General features: G+C 39.1%; 1 protein-coding gene across 4 annotated transcripts in view; it reads right to left on the minus strand.

Moving 5' to 3' along the window:
• The window catches only part of DROSHA (drosha ribonuclease III), a 150,669-nt gene that overhangs the window by 126,189 nt on the left and 2,925 nt on the right, over positions 1-21,555 (minus strand). For all 4 annotated transcript variants that reach the window (XM_037799026.1, XM_037799023.1, XM_037799025.1 and 1 more), the window contains 6 exons: positions 19,410-20,243; positions 14,631-14,723; positions 8,722-8,829; positions 8,255-8,486; positions 1,817-1,958; positions 82-236 (listed from right to left, as the gene is read on the minus strand). In XM_037799026.1, the coding sequence (XP_037654954.1) occupies positions 82-236; positions 1,817-1,958; positions 8,255-8,486; positions 8,722-8,829; positions 14,631-14,723; positions 19,410-20,243 (1,564 nt within the window). The remainder of the gene's footprint in view (positions 1-81; positions 237-1,816; positions 1,959-8,254; positions 8,487-8,721; positions 8,830-14,630; positions 14,724-19,409; positions 20,244-21,555) is intronic.

A 21,555-nucleotide genomic window follows, 5' to 3' on the forward strand; every position in this document is an offset into this window, starting at 1 on the left:
CATGCATCTTCTGAGCCTGGAGCAATAAATGTCATGTGTGAATTCACAACCCTCAAAGCAAGAGCATAAAAACCCACACACCTGGCCTGGGTCGTTGTACCAAAGTTCATCGTGGAGTCGGTCAGGGTGGGCCTTTTTGCGTTTGATTTCTGCAATGACGTCAAAAACTTCAGAGTCTGAACTGCTAGAGCAGGTGCTGTCCTCATCAGACTCACATTCCGATTCGCTGGAACTCTCTAACAGAAGTCAGCAGAAAAACACGGATAGAAGTTGATTCACAAGGGGTTAGATGTATCGACTTTCAATTGACTTAAATCTATAAATGTTAAGGGCAATTGCTTATTTTTCCAGCAAACATTTGAGTGCCTACTGCGTACTCTGCTAAGCAATACCAGGAAATAGAATTCACAGTCCATAATGCTAAGTCACAATCTAGCTGGAGAAGCAAAAAAAAAAGATTTTTACAGAGAAAAGACTTAATAAACAATGCCAGACAAAATGGAAAATACAGTAGTGGTATGTGGTTTCACATTAAAAAAGCAGGAGCAATCAGAAAAGGGCTAGTCCACCACGATCTGGAAAGGTCAGCAATGATTTCATGAAAAGAGCAGGTATGACCTAGCTGGGCTGATGAGGAGGAAGTAAGAAGAAAGGAAAGCAGTGGGAGCTCTGTAAGCAAAAGCACAGGGGCAAGAGCCTCACAGTATAATTGTGGCTGTGGCTACAGCAAAGGATCCCCACAGAAATACACTGGGAGTTGAGGGGTTCAAAGTCTCATGCTGAGAAAGGTTTTGAATGCCAGACTCAAGAGTTTACATTTTTTCTTTCAGTAGTAACAATAGAAGATTTTAGTCCAAGAAAGTGAATGGACTGAAACAGACCTAGAATTTACATAAATCCGAAAAGAGATTAACGTAGCAGCAGCATAATAACAAAATCCAACACTTACATAATTGTTATAATTTGTATGCATGAGACAGATGCTATGTCATTCTTATTTTGCAGATGAGAAAACTGAGGCTCAAGGTCGCACTCAAATGGTAGAGCAGGGATTTGAACCTAAGCCATCTGGCTCCTGAATCAGTGACCTTACCCACTCCTAATACTGCCTCCCAGCATGCAGGGCATATTGAAGTTGGGCAGACTAGAGCCAGAGAGAACATATAGAAAAAGGCATGAACATCTAGTCTGTGCAAGGCACTATATTAGGGGCTAAGGACACAAACTAATAAAAGGCAGTTTCTAACCTCAAAGAATACCATCAACTTAAACACTCAAAACACACACATGAAAATCTAGACCACCATGTACAAAGCTATGGAAACTGTCTATGTGAGGAAAGAGAAACCTTCAAACAGATGGCATCTCATCACGCCAGAAACACCTTGGCAATGGAAATGGGTAGGGTCAAGGAGCAGACCCTGCCTGTCGTCAGAGGCACGTGGAACAGGCTCCAGCTTTCAGAGGGAGGCAGACTGAGGTCCCTCCTAAAACTGGACAATTCTACAAGGGACACAGCCGTTACATGCCTTGCAAATTATAATCGTAAGCATTCTACTGCCGTTAAGGAAAATATCAAAAAGAAGAAAGTTTCATCACTATGAACTTTGCTGGCTATCATTAAGGAAAATAAAATGAAAATGAAGTGTTTTTTTTTTAAAGTTTTCTGTTTTTTACTAAATTAAAGTTCCTTTCACAGAAAACAGCCTCAAACTCATCACTTTCAAAATGTGAAAACAGGTACCAATGGCAGAAAGTTATACATTCTTTCTGAATGTATCTGAGTGGTCTGAACATTTGTGCCTCTTTGACTCACCTAAATCTTCATCGAGCTTTGTCTTGGGAGGCTCCCATGGAGGTCTGGCTGCTTTGGCCCTTTCTTGCCTGCTCCCCAACTCTTCCTCAAATTTGTCATATAAGTCCCGCAGCCTACTTGTTCCAACTACAGTAGAATCTCCCTTTTAAAAATAAAGGTTCAATATTAGGAACTATATTCATAATTAATCATACCAAAATCACATAAGACTTCACAAGTGATCAAAGAATTTAATACAGCAACATGCCATTTTTCCAACCCTCAAATTAATAAACATTTAAAAACAAAATACCTTACACTTAAGGTATTGTGCTACCATCACACAGTATTGTGCTATTCATTTCCAGACCTTTACAATCAACCTTATTGAACCTTAATCATCAATTGTCCATAAATTTGATAACTTTTGAATAAAGATCTGAAAGACGTGAGGGTGCAAGCCATGCAGGTATCTGAGGGAAAATCCTCCCAAGGCAGTCATAAAAGATCAGAAATGGTCTAATGAAGCCGGTTGCACCATCTTCCAGCCAGCTTAGGATACATGGCCATATTAAAAGGTCGGGTCTCCAAAAGGGGGACGTGAAAGGAAATGAAATAAGCTTCAGTGGCAGAGAGATTCCAAAACGAGCCGAGAGGTCACTCTGGTGGGCACTCTTACGCACAATTTAGACAACCCTTTTTAGGTTCTAAAGAATTGGGGTAGCTGGTGGTGGATACCTGAAACTATCAAACTACAACCCAGAACCCATGAATCTCGAAGACAATTGTATAAAAATGTAGCTTATGAGGGGTGACAATGGGATTGGGAAAGCCATAAGGACCACACTCCACTTTGTCTAGTTTACAGATGGATGAGTAGAAAGATAGGGGAAGGAAACAAACAAACAAACAGACAAAAGTACCCAGTGTTCTTTTCTACTTCAATTGCTCTTTTTCACTTTAATTATTATTCTTATTATTTTTGTGTGTGTGCTAATGAAGGTGTCAGGGATTGATTTAGGTGATGAATGTACAACTATGTAATGGTACTGTGAACAATCGAATGTACGATTTGTTTTGTATGACTGCGTGGTATGTGAATATATCTCAATAAAATGAAGACAAAAAAAAAGGTTGGGTCTCTACAAACAATATTGTTTTAATACCTATTAATCCAATAAAAATATAATATGGAGGAGTTAAAAAAAAATACCTAATAATGCTGGCAATGATACTCTGAATCAAACACACTCATTAATGGCTGACATAATCCTAAAATAAATGCACTGTGGCAACATTCAGAAACACAGGAACTGTTCATCTACACCCTTTCGATATGACATTGAAAAAAAAAAATCATGATCCCCAGAGTATTCATGACAAATCTCCTGGGGAGTATATACTCCCCTTCTGAAAATCCCTGACAGTCTACCTTCCACATTAACCCCATGATTAAAAAGACATACACTTTTTTTTCTCTCTCTCTACACACACAAACACAGGGATCCTGCAATGCATTCCTGGAGGAAGTTCTCTGTCCAATCTCTTCCCAGGGTGAAAATCACTTTAAATGTCCATATTCTCTGTAACTCTTAGTAACATTCAAAATGTAAGAGCCAGACCTTTTCAAATAAATGTTAAAATAAAATTAAAACAAGTGGGGACTCGGGCAAGATGGCGGCATAGAGAGGAGTGGAAGCTAAGTAGTCCCCCTGGAACAACTACAAAAAACCAGAAACAAATAGTAAATAATCTAGAATAACTGCGGGGGGACAAACGAGACCATCCACTCATCATACACCAACCTGAATTGGGAGGAATGCCCGAGAACACAGCATAAAATCTGTAAGTAAAACCTGCGGAACCAAGTCGTGAAACCCCCTCCCCCATAGCCCGAGCTGCAAAGCCTCGTGGTGCCGGAGAGAAGCTTTCTCCCAGCAAGCGAATATAGCTTAGCTGAGCTCCAACTGGGGTTTTAAGTAGCGAGTGTGAACTGTTCACTACAGGTACGCATCCCCAAAAAACAGACAGAGGCTTTGGGTGACGACTGACCTTGGAGAGCCTTGGACTGGGTCTGAAGGGGACTATCTGTTTCTTTTTTGGCTCAGTGGAGAAAGCCCCAGTCATTTTCAGTTTCAAGGGCTGTGACTCGGGGAAGGGTGGAGACACCACAAGCAGACAGAGAAAGACCACTGAAATGCTAATGACCTCCACCTGGGGGGTCTGTCTTCTCTAGGAGGAAAGGGGTGAGGCCCTTTCCATTCAGAACCAGACCCCAGAGCCTGGGGGAACACGGCCATACCTCCTCACACCAGTCAAGAATTATAGGCTAACAGGCGTCACCTGCTGGACAGAAAAGCACAGTGACCTGAGGCATCAAAGGGTGGAGCAATTTTCTAAGACACACCTGCAGGGAAACCAGACACTGAATATTTCTTCCCTCTGGGACCTGAGCCTGTTCTGGTCTGGGAAAACCTGATTTGGATAACCAAGGAAACCATGCCTAGACAACAGAAAATTACGACCTACCCTAAGAAAAACAAAGTTATGGCCCAGTCAAAGGAACAAACATACACTTCAACTGAGATACAGGAATTTAAACTAATGCTAAATCAATTCAAAAAGTTTAGAGAAGATATTGCAAAAGAGATAGAGGCTGTAAAGGAAGCACTGGGCATGTATACAGCAGAAATCAAAAGTTCAAAAAAACAACTAGTAGAATCTATGGAAATGAAAGGCACAACACAAGAGATGAAAGACACAATGGAAACATACAACAGCAGATCTCAAGAGGCAGAAGAAAACACTCAGGAACTGAAGAACAAAACACCTGAAAGCCTGCACGCAAAGGAGAAGATGGAGAAAAGAATGAAAAAATATGAGCAACGTCTCCGGGAACTCAAGGATGAAACAAAGTACAATAATGTACGTATCATTGGTGTCCCAGAAGGAGAAGAGAAGGGAAAGGGGGCAGAAGCAATAATAGAGGAAATAATTAAGGAAAATTTCCCATCTCTTATAAAAGACATAAAATTACAGATCCAAGAAGCACAGCATACTCCAAACAGAAGACATATGAATAGGCCTATGCCAAGACACTTAATAATCAGATTATCAAATGTCAAAGACAAAGAGAGAATCCTGAAAGCAGCAAGAGAAAAGTGATCCATTACATACAAAGGAAGCTTAATAAGACTATGTGCAGATCTCTCAGCAGAAACCACGGAGGCAAGAAAGAAGTGGTGTGATATATTTAAGATACTGAAAGAGAAAAACCGCCAACCAAGAATCTTGTTCCAGCAAAGCTGTCCTTCAAGTACGAGGGAGAGCTCAAAATATTTTCTGACAAACAGACAATGAGAGACTTTGTGAACAAGACACCTGCCCTACAGGAAATACTAAAGGGAGCACTACAGGGTGATAGAAGACAGGAGTGTGTGGTTTGGAACACAATTTTGGGAGATGGAAGCACAACAATGTAAGTACACTGAACAAAGGTAACTATGTATGCGGTTGAGAGAGGAAGGTGGGGAGCATGAGAGACACCACAAGAAAGGAGGAAAGATAAAGACTGGGACTGTGTAACTTGGTGAAATCTAGAGTATTCAACAATTGTGATAAAATGTACAAATATGTTCTTTTACGAGGGAGAACAAGCAAATGTCAACCTTGCAAGGTGTTAAAAAAGGAGAGGCATTGGGGGAGGGATGCAATCAGCATAAACTAGAGACTGTAACTAATAGAAAAAAAAAAAATTAAAACAAGTCATAAAATCTGCCACCTAAAAGAAAAGGGGGTAATTGCTCTCCTTCAGCCCCCACTTCATTACTGATGCTAGCGATAGCTTGGATAGCTCTGACATTCTCACCACCCTCACTGCACCAAAACTAAAAGGCAAAGGTTGGACCTTTGAGTTTATCAGCTTTCCTTCCATTTTGAAGTTTTATGACACCTATAAAAATGTAAGGAAGAAAAAGAAAAAAAGGAAAAAAAAAAAAACAGCTCTGCCTGCTTAACCTGTCTGAACTACAGTATCTTCAACTTTGTTTGCTGTTTAAAGAATAATATCACCTGAGCAGCCATTGTCCCCTTCTTCGTTAATAGAACCATGATTCTGTTCAGATTTGGGGAAAAGAGCCCCTGATCTCAGGGAAGATGTGTCAAGCCCCCAGCTGCAGTGTGGTAGGCAGAATAATGGCCTCCCAAAGATGGCCATGCCCCCATTTCCAGAACCTGTGAATACGTTTCCTTCCATGGAAGAAGGTACTTCGCAGATACGATTAAGGTGATGGCCTTAGATAGGGAGATTATCCTAGATTACCTGAGTGGGCCCAGTCTAATCACATGAGCCCTTAAAAGCAAAGATTGTTTCCCAGTGGGAATCAGAGAGTTGTAACGGAAGAAGGAGTAGGAGCATGAAAGCATGAAAGGGACTCAACCTGCCATTGCTGGCTTTCAGATGGAGGAAGGGGGCCATGAGCCAAGATATGTAGCTGGCCTCTAGAAGCTGGGATAGCCCTTAGCTGACAACCAGCAAGGAAAGGAGAACCTATATCCTACAGCCACAAGGAACTGAATTCTGCCAACTGAATTCCTGATCTGAATGAGCAAGAAAATGGATTCTCCCCAGAGTCTCCACAAAGGAACACAGGCCTGCCAACACCCTGATTTAGCCCAAGTTGACTTTTAGCCCAGGGAAGACCCAATTTTGACTTCTGACATACAGAACTGTAAGATAAAAAAATTTGGATTCATTTAAGCTGTGAACTCGGTGGCAATCTGTTACAGGAGTGATGGAAAACAAATCCATGGGGTAGGTACATAAGCATGTTCTGGTGAAGGGATGGAAGTGGAGATCCATGGGAAGTCTGGAAGAGTTGCTGAAGGAATGCTCTACCCAACACTGTCCTCTGGGTCCTGTGTCTGGACACGGGGGTGTAAAGACACGATGCTTAAAGGTACTGCACTAATTCTGCAACCATGGATGGATGCTCAAGAACAAAGTAGACACCAACCTAGAGCAGTACCACCACTGAGCCACCGAACTAACACCAGCCATTACCACCTACTGCCAGACATCTTGTTCTATAAGAAAAATAAACTCAGCTTAAGTCACAAGTAGGTGGGTATTAATTCCTAACTGATATAATACCGTCTTTCCAGAGTTGTTCTGGGAGTTGAATAAGATAAAATGAGAAACATGGAGTATAGTTTCAGCATCTCAAACATGCTCAGTATGTGAGCTTTCCCTTCCCTGTATACTATTAATTACATGACTTAAACTCTACTCTAGTTTATGAGGTACTATTAGATTCTTAATTACCAAAGCACTATGAGACATTTCTCAAACCCTTTTTACCAAAGACAAAGACTTCTCCCTTCAAGTTCCCCACACATAAGGGTACAATGGATACTATTTTCAAAAAATTCCAAACAACAGAACTCTGTCCTTTCAAATCCCCTGCACTAAATCTAACATCTCTAACTTCTTATAGCCTAAATTTCAGATATTCATTCATTCACTCACACATTCATTCACTCATTCACTGAGCATTATTGTATAGATACCCTGTGGCAAATATACCACTGAATGGAATGGAAGGCATACGGCCTGAGGGGGTAGAAAGAGAAAAGAAAGGGAGCAGCATGAAATAAAATGGAGATTTAAAAAAAGTGGAAGGCATAAGGCCTGAGGGGATAGATAGAGAGAAAAGAAAGGGAGCAGCATGAAATAAAATGGAGATTAGAAAAAAAAAAAAAAAAAAAAAAAAAAGGACAAGGACAAGACAAGTGAGAATATGGAAGAAGTTGCAGAGTTCACCATGGCCATGAGAATGCTGGTGACAAGCCCCAGCTCAAGAAGCATATGCCTGGAGTCCTCTGTACTAAAGGTGACAGCACCTCCCCTTCCACGAAACCACCCAATATTCACAGGAAGCTTCTTGTGGTTAACTCTCAGTTAAGGATATACTTCCAAATGACAAACTCAAATCCTTCCTTATTTTCCCTTTTGGAGAAAGCACACACATACACAAGTGTACGCACACACACCCATGCCACAACCTGCATAAAGTAGTTCCAAGTGAAAGCTTACAAAACCACTGGTATCAAGAGTAGCAAAACTATTTGAAAAAAAAACAGAATAAAGACAAACTTTAATTAATCTACCATACTTTCTTTTGGCTTTTAAAACAGCTTTTGTCTACAGCAGTGACTCTCACTCTAGGGTGATCTGGTCCCCCAGGGGACATCTGATAATGTCTGGAAACATTTTTGGTTATCACAAGTAGCGTTGAGGGGTGCCACCAGTGTCTTAGTGGGGAAAGACAAGGGATGCCATTAAACATCTACAGTGCACAGGACAGCCTCTCCACCATAAAGAATTATCCAGCCTAAACTGTCAATAGTGCCAAGGTTGAAAAACCTCGGTCTATAGCTTCTCTCCTACTTCAGACCTACCACCTGATCCATGGGGTCGCTGGAATAGTAGTTTTCTGAATGGGTACATCGAATCCACACTGGCTTAAGCAGTTCTTCCTCTTCCTCTTCATTTTTGTCAGGCAGTGTCTCCTCGGGTTCTTTTTCCTTGACTGAGGTAAAGTTCTTCTCTTTGCTAGAGCTCTGGTTATCACTCCATCTGTCTTTTTCATCCTCCCAACGAGTCCTTTTCTTCTCTCTACTTGGGGAGCGACTTTAAAGGGAGGCAAAGGAGGCTTATTATAACAGTATTCATCCAGACTAAAAGCTATTCTATTTTGCCTCTGTTTAGTTCATTTTTCACCTAAAATAGAAATGCCATGCCAAACCATCATATTTACTTTTGTTAAACCAGTGATTCCCAAACACCAATTTACTAGCATCAGAATCACCTGAAGTTTACCTGTTTGAAAATACAAATTCCAAAGCCCTACCCCAGATCTACTTACTGATTCATAATCTCCAGGGGTGGGGCCCAAGAATCTGTATTTTTAGTAATCTCCCCAGGTAATTCTGGTGTGCATCCAGGTTCGGAAACAGCCGGTGAACCGTAACTCCTAGAAGAGAAAGATATTTGGGAACTATTTGGAAATTTCCATATATAGGCAGCTTCAGCAATGAGAACTAGTTGTTGAATCCTCCACATCTTATTTTGAAAAAAAAAAAAAAAAAAAAACAAGAAAAAACAAAAACAAAACCATGATCTCACTAAGTCAAAAAATTTAGTCTTAGGACTTTAATCAAAGAGTGAACCAGTTATATCGCCCCCAACCAACTCTCAGATCTCTCAGGCCCTAGAAATGCCACAGGGGTATTACTACTTAGCGAACCAAAATTTTGCCTAATTCTGATCCCCAGAGATGCTAATATTAACTCAAGATAGAAGGACGCAAAACAATTTTATCTCCTTGAATTCCTGGGGCTTGACATTTGTGAAGCCCCATCCTATGGATGTACTCGGAGTGAAAAGCCCTTAGTGCAAATTTTAAATTAAGCTCAAGGCAGCTAAAGCTCAAGGCAGCTAAGGAAAGCAACTGCTTTGTTGAACTCCTTGGCCGCCTCCACAGCTCCATTAACAAAACTACTACTATCCAAGGAAGTTCACATTGTAATCAAAGTCCCAAATTAATTTTTTTCATTAACTCTACCACTAATTTTAACTCTACCTCTAATTTAACTCTACCTCTAATTTTATGACAGAGAAAGTGTGTGTAGGTGTATATGCATTGGGGGAGAGGTGATTAAAAAGATTAAAAATACTGAGTTCTTATTTATCTAACTTCTAAATATTACAATGTGTGTCATTAATTTTGTTATCAGGAAAAAAAGTTAACTTCTAAGTAAAACATACATGTTTACCATGGAAAAAGATAAAGGATAAACAAAAATAAAACACAGTCACTCATAACATCAGTCAGAAATAACCACTATATTTCACAAATGTGTTAAAACATATCTAGATAGATGAGAATATATAAACTTACATGTGTTTTAACAAAAAAGGAACACTACAGGGCTCTTTTACAGCCTGACCTTCTTATTTAGTAATGAGTCAGGAGTGTCTTTCTATTTCAATACATAACTACCTGAAATAATTTTAATAGGTGTATATTATTCTTTCATATGGATATACCATAATTTATTTTAAAAATCTAATGAGTCATTATTAAAATGGCCAAAAATGGCTATTTTGAGGGGGCAATCACAAACAGTGCTACCATGAACACACTTGTATTTGTATGTGAATCTTTGCACACTTGACAGATTATTTTGCAAAGGGTGTGTACCTTTTTTTAAGACTTCTCTCCAAATAGTTACTACCAAGTTAGACTACCCTTAAAACAGCATAGACTTCCTATCATGTCAACATGGTTCTTTTTAATCTTTGTCATTCTAATAAAAAGAAAGTACTTCATTTAATTTAAGATTTGCAATTTTTTATTATTACTGAAATACATTTCATGTTCACTTCTTTCAAGAACATCATAGTCATATGCTATGCCAGTAATATTTTAAATTAGGTAATACTTTTCTTATTTATTCAAAGAGTTTTTTAAGATCTTTTATTAAGACTTCTGTTAAATATACTGCAACTTTTTCAGTTTTTTGTTTTCCTTTTAATTCTATTTGCTTAATGCTATATACATTTATAAAGTGAAATCTAGAAGTTTTTTTATTTATGCTTCCTGTCTTAGCCATTATGCTTCAAAATCCTTTCCCATCCCTAGGTTTTGTAATTATTTTATATTTTTTTCAGATACTTTTAACACTAAAATTCTTCTATTCCATCTCCAAGCTGGAGGCAGAAATCTAATTTAAGGTTTTTCCCCCATATGATTTGCCAATTGTCCCAAATTAGTTTCTTCATCAATTAAAAAAACTTTTTTTCTTTGATAGATGTCAATTTTTATATATACCTGAATGTTTGTTGATTTTTATTTCAATGATCTATTTATGCCTGTATAGAATATTTCAATACTACAAGGGTACGTATCTCTGTATGATTGTTTCTCTTGGTTATTCTAATTTCCATTCCAAAGAGGAATTTAAGAGTCATTATTAAATTCTAAAACCAGCACTCTGACTGAAGCTAAATTAAATTTAGACATCATTTTGAAGAAAACCAGTTATTTTTACAACATAATTTTCCACTTTGGAAATACGGCAAGAACTCCATTAATTTACATCATTTTCTTTTGTCATTCAGTTAGGTTTTATAGTTTTCATTCCATTAGTCTTATATATTTTTGTATGTATATTAAAGACATTTCAAATTTTCTGTAGTGAATTGCGGGACACTGTTATCGAGTTCTGACTTGGCGGGCCTGGGCCAGGGGAACTGATCAGCCCCTAGGAAAGGTAGTGGGGCACAGGTGGTAGCGCCCTCCACGGCCCCCCGGGCCTGAGAAAGTGGAGCCGAATGCAGGCCCCATTTCCTCACCCCAAAGTACAACCGTTGGGGAGGGCTTGCCGGAGAAACCCCGCCTCGCCCTCGCCTCCGGGAAAGAGCCCCCGCCGCCGGTACCCTCCGAGCAATCCCGAGAGCCTAGGATTTAGCAACCGGCCGCCACCCCCCCCCCCCAGACGAGTCAACTGCGACCGCAGTGAATATTTTTTCTCATTCCATTTTCTAATTAGTTATTCCTAGCAATTAGAAAGTCTGTTAATTTTGGTATTATTTTGTAACTGTCCATTTTAATGAGTTAAATCTCATCATTTCTTAGCTTAAATCTCTGGTAATTCCTCAGCTATTAAAGGAAATTCATAGTCCCCAGTAATTCCTCAGCTATTAAAGGAAACTCATAGCCCCCAGTGTCTTTTTGGTGCTTACCATAAGCCTGACACTCTGCTTAGCACTTTTATCAACATTCTCACATTTAATCCTTGTAAGAACCCTATGAGACAGCTATTAATAGCCCCAAAAGAGGAGGAAATAGTCTTAGAGATTATGTTATTTGCCCAAAATCACAAAGCTCATAAGTAGTAAACGTTAATGTGGTTGTTTGACACAAACATTTTGATACATTCTAAAAATCCCACCAAATGTTTATTTATTATTATCAAGAAATACAGGAAAAAGACATCCTCATCCTCAGCCTATCCCCTTTAGAAGGGTGTCCTCTGATAGTGGATGGTCAGGGTTGTCTGCTGTGAACATCAATTAGTATTAAATTTTTAACACTTTTTTAAACACTTTTTTTTTTTAACACTTTGAAAGGGAAATTTCAACATAGGATCAAAGATTTTTTATAATAAGTATCTCAGGGACTCAAATTAAAAATCCAAATTCCAAATTGTTTCTTCTTAACTTCTAACAATATGCTGTATCACATAGTAAGATAACTTTTCTTCCCTTGCAATATTTACATGTCTAGTTTTGTTTTTTGTTTGTTTTTTGTTTGTTTGTTTTCTCATCTTCTACATCAATTAGAACTCACAGAATTTAAGCCTCTGCCTTCTTCACAAGCCACTGGACACTAGAGAAGAAACCACTAGACCAAATGGGTCCTCAATGATGCCCATCAACAACATAATCCTCTGGCCTTTCTCCTGTCTCCTCTCCTCCTCCTCGTCAGGGCTTCTCTGTAAACAAACTCCTCCAAGTTAATTTCATCTAATCCAAGGAGTTCAGTATTTCCAGCTTGGATCTCTTTTCTGAACTTCGCACCTGTATAAACCAATTAACTACCAGGCAAGTCCATCTGACTGTCTCACAGATTCTCAATCTCAACAAGCCCCCAATTTAACTCACCCTCTTTCCTCTTTCTTGGTGTTCTCCATCCTCAGTGGGGAACATCAGATCTCAGTTATCAAGATCAATTACCAAGTGCCACTGACTCTCGTTTGTAACTCTCCCTCAAATGCCTACCTTTCCCCATGACCACTCTCTCTGCTCTGGTCTAGGCCACAATCATCTCGCTAGGGTTACTAGAAAAGCCTCCTACCTGAGTTCCCAACCTCCCGGCCTGACCCCCTCAGAGCATTTCTCCACATGGCAACCTTCACGCAAGCTGTTCTCTCTTCCCCCACATCCCCTTCCTCTAAAGCTTTCCTACTCATACTCCAGGTGGCAGTAAAATGTCATTTTCTCTGTGATTACCCTACACTGCTGCATGTTCCCAGAGCAACATGTCACTCCCCTACAGCACTTATCATATAGCACTTAACTGTCTTTCCTTTAAAGCGAGCACTCTCATAACCACTGTATCACCCACTTCAGTACAAAACCGCAGGTGCACAAGAATGCACAATGTTTTAAATTCACTCATTAATGTCATAAAATTAACTTCTATGAGAAAACCCCTAAGATTTCAACATTAAATTAGGCTATTTTGAGATGGTGTTCATCATAAGATAACATTCTTCAAAATGTAAAAGAAATCTGCTTATACTCCTAATTTGCCAAGTGTTTACTCATAAATGGATGCTGGATTTCAGTAAATACCTGTTAGGCAGCTACTGAGATAAATGGATAGCTTTTGACACTAAGAATTAGTTACAGTTTTCTAATACTAACCTAGCTACCCATGAAATCTTGGAATATCAGTTATTTTAACAAACAAATGAAAAAAACTTGCTATATTCTAATTAGTATTTTTATATTCATACTCAAGTAATAAGGGAGATTGTTTTGTAGCTTTCTTTTCCTTCATTAAAGTTTTGTTATCTGAGTTTTCCTGGTATAGCATGAGTTGAACAGCTTTCTTTCCATCTTCTTTAGTGTTCTTGAACAGTTTAAAACTTTTTTGGAGGTGATTCAAACTCAACTTTCTCAAATTTTTCCACAGTTACTGTGTCTATTAAACATTTATGTTTCTTGTGTATTCGCCACCCCCCATCCCGGAAATCAACCCATCTCATATGTTTTTTAAATTAAATATCTGTACCCATACCAGCATTTTATCATTTTCAAATCTCTTTCATTCCTGAAGTGATATATTCTTTCTCATACGTCATGGAATTAATGCTTTTCTTTACTTACTTAGATTTGCCAGTTTTTAAATTGCATTGAAATTTTCAAAGAACCAAATCTTCCATTTATTTACAAATACTGTTATATTGTTGTAGTTCTATTTTCTATAATTTCTTTTATCTTCGAATCCCTCTTTCTGCTTTTCTAATAGTCTAACATTCTAGATTCAAATGCTCAGATAATAATTATAAATTTAGTTACCACTTGTTTGCCACTTCCTTGGGGCCCAGATGTTTTTTACATGTAATATCATTTTATGAACCTCACCATTTTATAAAGTAAGCATAATTGACCTTATTTTGCAAATGAAGACACTGAGGTTTAAAAACATTAAATAACTTTGCCCAATAACAAAGCTGGGAGAGCTAACAATTGACCCAAAGTTCGTCAGACTCCAGGGTACTGCTGTTAATTACCATTATATAGAATCATGAATTTTACTTGTGTTATAGAATTGGTCACACCCTGTAAGTTTTGGTTTATAGCAATCCCATTGGCATTTTTCTTCTAAATAAAGTACAATTGCTGGATGGTTCTTTTTTCTGCAACAAGTAAGTTTAAGAGCATAATTATGAATTTCCAAGGTTTTTTCATAATTTGAGTTATGATCATACAGTTGTACGGCACTGTGGTCAGGAAAAGTGGCCTGGATAATATCTAATTTTCGGAATTTGTCAAGATTTTTCTCATGTGTGAACAATACATCTTACAGGTAAAGGTTTTTAAGTTCTGGCTGCTTTAGCCTTTCACAGATCATTTGGACAGACTTTTAGGCTTTTATCAAGACTTGGCTGAGACTCTGTTCAAGCACATAATTTGAATTCAAGGAGACAATCCAATAGAGCCTGGACTGCCTATCACTTCTTTCAGTGTCAACCTGCTTACCTTGCAGATCTCTTATACTCCTTTTTGTAGCACCTTTCTGGAGATGGCGATCTTCGGCTGTCTCGGTGCCTGTGTCTCTCCCGTTCCCGCTCTCTTAAAGGAATTAATACACAGAGCTGTTTTCAACAGAAAGACTCAAAAACACCATCTCTTTTCACTGAATTAATCTTCTAAGTAAATGAACCTCACCTAAGAATATTTTCAGCCACTGTCCACGATGGGACATTTTTATTCAACCTTAATTTATTAGAGGATAAAGGAGCTTTTCGCTTTATAGAAGTTAACTTATTTGGACTATTTTTGTTAACTGTTTTCTTAAAGAAAGAAGTCATTTGATATTAAGAATAAAGGAAATTTTATCATAAGCTTCTCTCAAGATCTTTCAACCAGCTAATCCATGGTTATTTAACCTATAGGGGAAACTTTAAAGAATTCTATTGCTTATTGATTTCTAGAAAACTCTCAATTTCACCCATCAAATAGATGGAAATTCTGAAGCTTTTACAGTAAAGATTAGGACAAGGTTCAATAATGAAAAAGCTCTAACTTCTTATAGGTTATACATATGAGTTGTAGTTCTAGCTACTACTAACCTACCATGAGACTATAAGTCACTTTACCTTTAAATGGTATTTTCATCTGAAAAAAAATTTTTTTAAACCCTCTAAATAGAGACACTAAGTTTACTCACTGTAAAAATAGAATAAGGGAGTTTTAAAACCTTCCAAATGTAAAAATGGAATTTGATGATGATGATAATAATAAATTCCAAGTCTATTTACTAGGTACAAAGTAAGATCTGGAACAAAAATAAAAGTTTCAGTGTATTTGGAGCTGAACTACAAACCTAAAGAAAATAACCATTCAACACTAGAATGGAAAAAAAAAAAAAAAAGATGATATATTAGCCTGAGTCCAGCAAGAAAACCAAAACAATATCTAGACATGACAATATGCTATGCACCAACACATAGCCAAATAGAAAAAATACACAATAATATCAAATACACAATATCAAAACTTACAAAACTGACAGATATGAGTGGCTGCTTATATTAAAAAAAGATTGTCTCTTCCATTGAAAAAACAAAAAGACAACCCCCACCACCACCAAAGACTTTTTTGAATAATATGCTTTGGATCTACACCAGCAGTCCAAAGTCAAGCAACTAGAGCTCAGGATTTTACATTCTTCATCTGATACATCTCTAAAATTACAGTTTAGTTTTAGAGAAAATCCCAGTTATAGACACTAGTCAATGATGTCACATGTCAGAGATATAATGTAATTTGTAATGGCATAGCTGTTGAAAAGAATAATTGCCTACATTTCTAAGTAAAAGCTCTAATTGGAGAATATTTCTAATTTTTGTGTTTTAACATCTAGCCAATAGAATTTTGCATTCAAGAATGCATTCTGATGGTGATTGCTACCTCTAAGTGGGTAAGAACTGAAAAAGACAAATTTGGATATAAATCACTCTAAGGTGAACCCATTGAAAGTAAGTGTGTGGGTTACTATTTCAAAGACTCTCTAGAACTCTTTGCAAGCATTAAGATATTCCTTAGGTAACAGAATGCTAGCTTGCCAAAGGCTGCATGTTCTACTGTCAACAGGGAATTGTGTACAGGAATTACTGGTATTCGTCATACCAACCTGGAAAACTGAGACAGGCAGTTTTATTATTGTAGATGAGGAAACTGAGGTTTATGAAGGTTAACTATCTTGACCAAGGTCACACGGTCACAGACGGTAGAGCCAAGTGTCTCACCCAGCGTGCTCACTTTGATGGCCCAGGCTCTTTCTGTTGCTGTTGTTCTAACTGTGCAAGATACTTTATATCTATTTTCATATTTAACCATAATAATCATTTACATAACTAAAGATTACATAATTTTAGGATGGTAATGAGTATACAAAAGGTATAAAAAGTAGACCATGTCAAAAAGTCTCTTTTCACCCAGTTCCTCTTCCATTTCAAATGTATCCTTTTGGATATTCTTTCATATACATGCAAATACATATATATTCAACTATTTTACATAAATGCCATTACAGTATACACATGGCTCCTGCTTTCTGTCACTTAAAAATATATCTTGGAGATCTTTCCACTACAAGAGCATAAAATTTTGCTTCGTTCATTTTAATGGCTGCATAATATTCCATTGTATGGGTGTACCAATATTTAGCAGTTCCCTATTGATTGCTTCCATTTGGGGGCTACTGTAAACAATATTGCAAAGAATAAAGTATACATATGCTGCTTCACACATGTGCAAGTATAACTATGGAATATATTCCTTGATGTGGTGTTAAGAAAAAGGGTGGGTAAAACCCACTTGAGGGTTTCAGGGGAGAGTTATTTACACAGGTGATGAAAGGGCCATACTGAACAACAGCAGTACTGGGCTATGTGAAGCCCACTGCACTCTCCCCCACCACACTACAAAAGAGCTTGCTAGATGGCCTGCATTTGCAACTGTGCCTTTTTTCCCACTCCCTAGAGTGACCCTGATCTTTCATGACAACAAATATATATACCTATTCCCTCACAAACCTTTTCTAGAAACAGTTCACCCTATAGCAATCTTATAATTGAGTTACAAGATTTGATTATTATTTAATTATTATTCAACCACATTTTGGGGGAGGAGAAAAAAGAAGGAAGATGGATTTTGAAAAGGATAGATATGCTTACCCCAAGATGCAAGAATAGCAGCCAGACAGGACAGGCTATATAATTTGCATAAACTTAACAAATTTGTGAAGTTTGTTTTTTCCAATATACATTTAGAATATATGTAGGACTTCACATGCCTCATGTTTGTTTCACAGTAGCATTTCATGTAAGACAGATGACTCTTACATTCCATCTAAAACCCCAAAGGGAGCCAGTTATAACATGGCTCTTCCACCAAGGCAGATCCAATTATAACATTATGAAACAATTCCAATATATATAAAGACCACTTAAAAAGACAAGCCGTCTACGTAGGACTTTCATGGTAAAGGAGTGTGGTTTAGGACAATGGAGATTAAAGGCAATTCCTTTAGCACTTGATTTCACACACTGATTGAGATCCTCAGTTTAAAGGACATTGGCATTTCTTCAAACAAACATGTAACTCTAAGTTTAAGCCTGGATGGAGGAGCCCTAACAATTCCTTTAACAACAGCACCCCAAAATGGAAAGAAAGACCATCTAGAATGTTGAGCTTGGAGCAAAACATTTTCCCAAAGACAGGATTATTAATAGTCATTTTAAAGACTGAAGAAATATATCAAACTCTTTCCAGTTTAGAGTTTCACCGTAAAATTGTAAAATAAATTATCACAGCCTTTCGCCAACCAGTCCATCAGAGAATGATTAAGAGCAAAATGACCAGAAACAGTAAGAAAGTTTTCCTATTCTCACTCAGCACTGGCCCACCAGAAATCAGACATCCATACAGGAAACACATTCCCTCTACCTCCCACTGGAGCAGCAGGGAGAGGCAACGATGCATTTTCCTTCCAAACCTTCTGATCACTGTGTACTTTCTTCAGGTCAGAGAATGACCACTACCACTTACAGGCAAAATGATCAATCAGAATTGAACTATCAGAGTCATAAGGAAAACGTGAAAGCCAAGAACTGAACTGATTCCTGTAATCAACTGTGGAGCAACAACAGGGCCAAGACCAGCTCTCCATAAACCCACATAATGAAGTGCCTTGGTTTGGGCAGCTTAACATTTTTGGTATAAAAGTTTCATAGGACAGTGCAGGTACACACATCACAGGGGAAACAAAGAGAAGCAACATTACTAGATTGATGGCCAGAAGACTTCAAATACTCACTGACATGAAGAGTTCAGAGGCACAAATAAATATTGTACAATTATTAGCTATGTCATTTCCCCCACCCTCCCCCCAAAAAACCAATAGTTCTTAGCCCTTGGAGTAAGAGACCCACCCTACCTCTTTGAGAATCTGCTGTAAACTACAGCTTTTCTTAGAGAAAAACATACCTATACAAAAAATTTTGCATGTAACTGCAAAGCATTCCTAGAAGCTCATCTATGAATCCCAGTTTAAGAATGCCTGCTTGAAACCATATTTCTCTTAAATTTATAGATATTTGGTCTTCTGAGAAAAGAAACGTAATCTGGAATGGAATAGTCTAAAAAACACAACTTTCTTCAAAAGTTTCACATGCAACAAAATCAGATCAAAAGTTATTTTGAAAACTATAACTCTGATAACGCATAATCTTATTTCATCTTACTAGGAAAGAACGAGAAGGCAACATGTACAATAAATTCCTATTTATCCTAAAAGTCAGAAAGCAAACGCTGCTTGTTAAGTAGTGTGATTCCTGATTGAGAACAAATGCAGATCACCAATTCCAAAAGAAATCAAATGCTGTAACCTGGCATGATACCATAATGAACATAATTAAATCCCTGATAACTCAAGAGTACCACAAGATCTTTTCATTTCATATGCTCACCATTAAGAATGTCAACTGAATTACAAAGAGTATAATTTTACATTCGTTGGGATGAATCTACATAAATAATTTTGAACACTTAACAAAAGTGGCTTTTTTTGTTAACTTATTTACTTGTCTGCTGTCCCTTCCTCTTTAAAATACAAAAGGTGCTTTTTCTTTTCTTTTATAAAACAAAAAAACCTCATAATTATTTCGCTGGATCCTTTTGGTTTGCAGATAAATGGAAATTGACTGCTTGGGCCTCTGCGGTTCATTCAAGAATTCCACACATCCAGTTTACCTGCTCCGCTCATAGCTCCTGTGGCGAGACAGCGTCCTTCCGCGCTCATACTCAGACCTGTAGCGGCTATCTGGCCTTCTCCTCTCAGGACTTCGGCCTCGCTCCCGACGATCCAGGGACCGGGGCCTCTCGCCTCGCCCGTGACTGTGATCCCGGTGTCTGTGGTCGTCATAGTGCTTGAGCCTTTCTGGGGACCGTCTCTCACTGGGAGCCTTTGGTAGCGGGTAGGGAGGGAGATGTCTAAAATGAGGACTGCTGCTGTTATTAGCACTGGGTGGGAAAGAACTGGGGTTGTTCTGGAAACTATTAAAATTGGGAGGGGGGAAATTGTGGTGAGAGTATCCCGGAGGGTACTGATAATTAACCTGCTGTGGCATAACTGGAGGTGGTGGGGGGTGAGGCATGGATGGTGGGGGCATCATGAAGGGGAAAGTGCCTTGTCCAGGAGGTGCTCCAGGGACTGGGGGGTTATTAGGACAGGGCACTGGAGGAGGCATGGGAGGAAAACAGGGAGGCACTGGAAAAGGGTGCCGCATCTGGTGGTTGGGGAAAGGGGGCCTGATGGGGCAGGGCGGAAGAGGGCCTTGTGATGATGGAGGCACAGGTGGAGGGAAGGGTACAAAGTCTGGTCGTGGCGGCAGAAAACTGGGAGCTGGAGAGTTTGAGAAAGTGGTGGAGGGGGCACTTGGAGGTTCATATTGATATTGCACAGGAGGCTGCTGAGGGTGAAGCAGCCTCAGATTTTGCGGCCTGAAGGCTGGTGCTGAGGGTCTAGCTCCATGTCCACCTCTCCCTCGAGGACACCCTCGTCCTGGGTGGAACGACATTCTATGACTTTGTTAGAGGAAAGAAAGGAAAAGAGAAAAGTTAAAAGAAAAACTCACTAAGTAAACAGGTTTTCACAAATTCTGGACCATCCTGATGACCAAATGACAGACACCTTAGTCAGGCCCCCCCATCCAAAACTGGGGCCTCTGTAATATACAAAATTCCTTACAGTCAATAAACGAAAACTGCTCCACCTTCAAAGCCATGAATCCAACAACCTCTTGTTCAACCTGCCAGCATTTCCTTGCTCAAGTTCTCTTCTGTTCTTGACCTCACTGTGTCATCCTGTCCACTTTCCCCACATTTCCTACATTTGCATCAACACCTTCTTATCTTCACCTTCCTCTCCATTCGGCATAGACTCCACAGTCCTGCATCCTCCTTGACTGGTTTCTTCATACACTAAGATCCTCTGCCCCCACCCTGTTTCAGACACAAGAACGTGGCAATATCCCAACCTTAGAAGAACCCTACCACTGATTTTCTGTATGCTGACTAGAAAGTGGTACTGCAGAAAAATACCTGACTGGGCAGATCGGTGCCACTATAAATTCATGGTCATAGGGTTCCACCAGGCCCTCCATCTGGCATGCTTCTCTGGCTAGTCTACACTCTTAACTACCTACACTCCTAACTATCCACCATAACTACTGCAACCCTTCAGCAGCCTTCTCAACATTCCATTCCCTCTTCACTTCCAACAGATAACCCTGTCTCCTATCAAACAGAGAGTGTAAAAACTATTAGAAGAGAACTCTCTCGGCTTGCTGCTGTACCAATACTATATACCCATCCACTCTATACTCTCCTGATTTCCTCCTAATAAAGGAGCCATGGGCCCTGGATTCCATCCCCAAACATCTCTTTGAAAATACCAACCTCTCTCTGCAATCTTCCACCTCTTCCCACTATCAAATCCTTCACATCAGCATTTAAAAGAGCTCACGTCTATTCCAACATAGAACACTCTCCTTGGCCTCCAGAACTCCTCCCCTTCACAGCCAAACAACCTAAAAAAGTGCCTATACTTGTCTCCACTTCACCTTCCACTCACTCCTCAACTCACTCTATTCTGGCTTCAGCTTCAGCCACCACTCCAGTGAAACGACCATGCCCACAATGCTTGAAAACCAATGGTTACTCTCCAACCATCTTGCTTGATATCTCTGTAGCATTAAGTCCAACTGACGCGTCCCTCTTCAACTCTCTTCCCTGACTCCCTGGCACAATACCCTCACTGTGTCCTTCCCACCTCTCTGGCTATTCCTCCCAGTTTTCTCCTGTGCCAATCCTTTTCTGCTATGGGGCCCTCGAACAT

This window comes from Choloepus didactylus, chromosome 11 (assembly GCF_015220235.1).
Source record: "Choloepus didactylus isolate mChoDid1 chromosome 11, mChoDid1.pri, whole genome shotgun sequence".
NCBI lineage: Eukaryota > Metazoa > Chordata > Mammalia > Pilosa > Megalonychidae > Choloepus > Choloepus didactylus.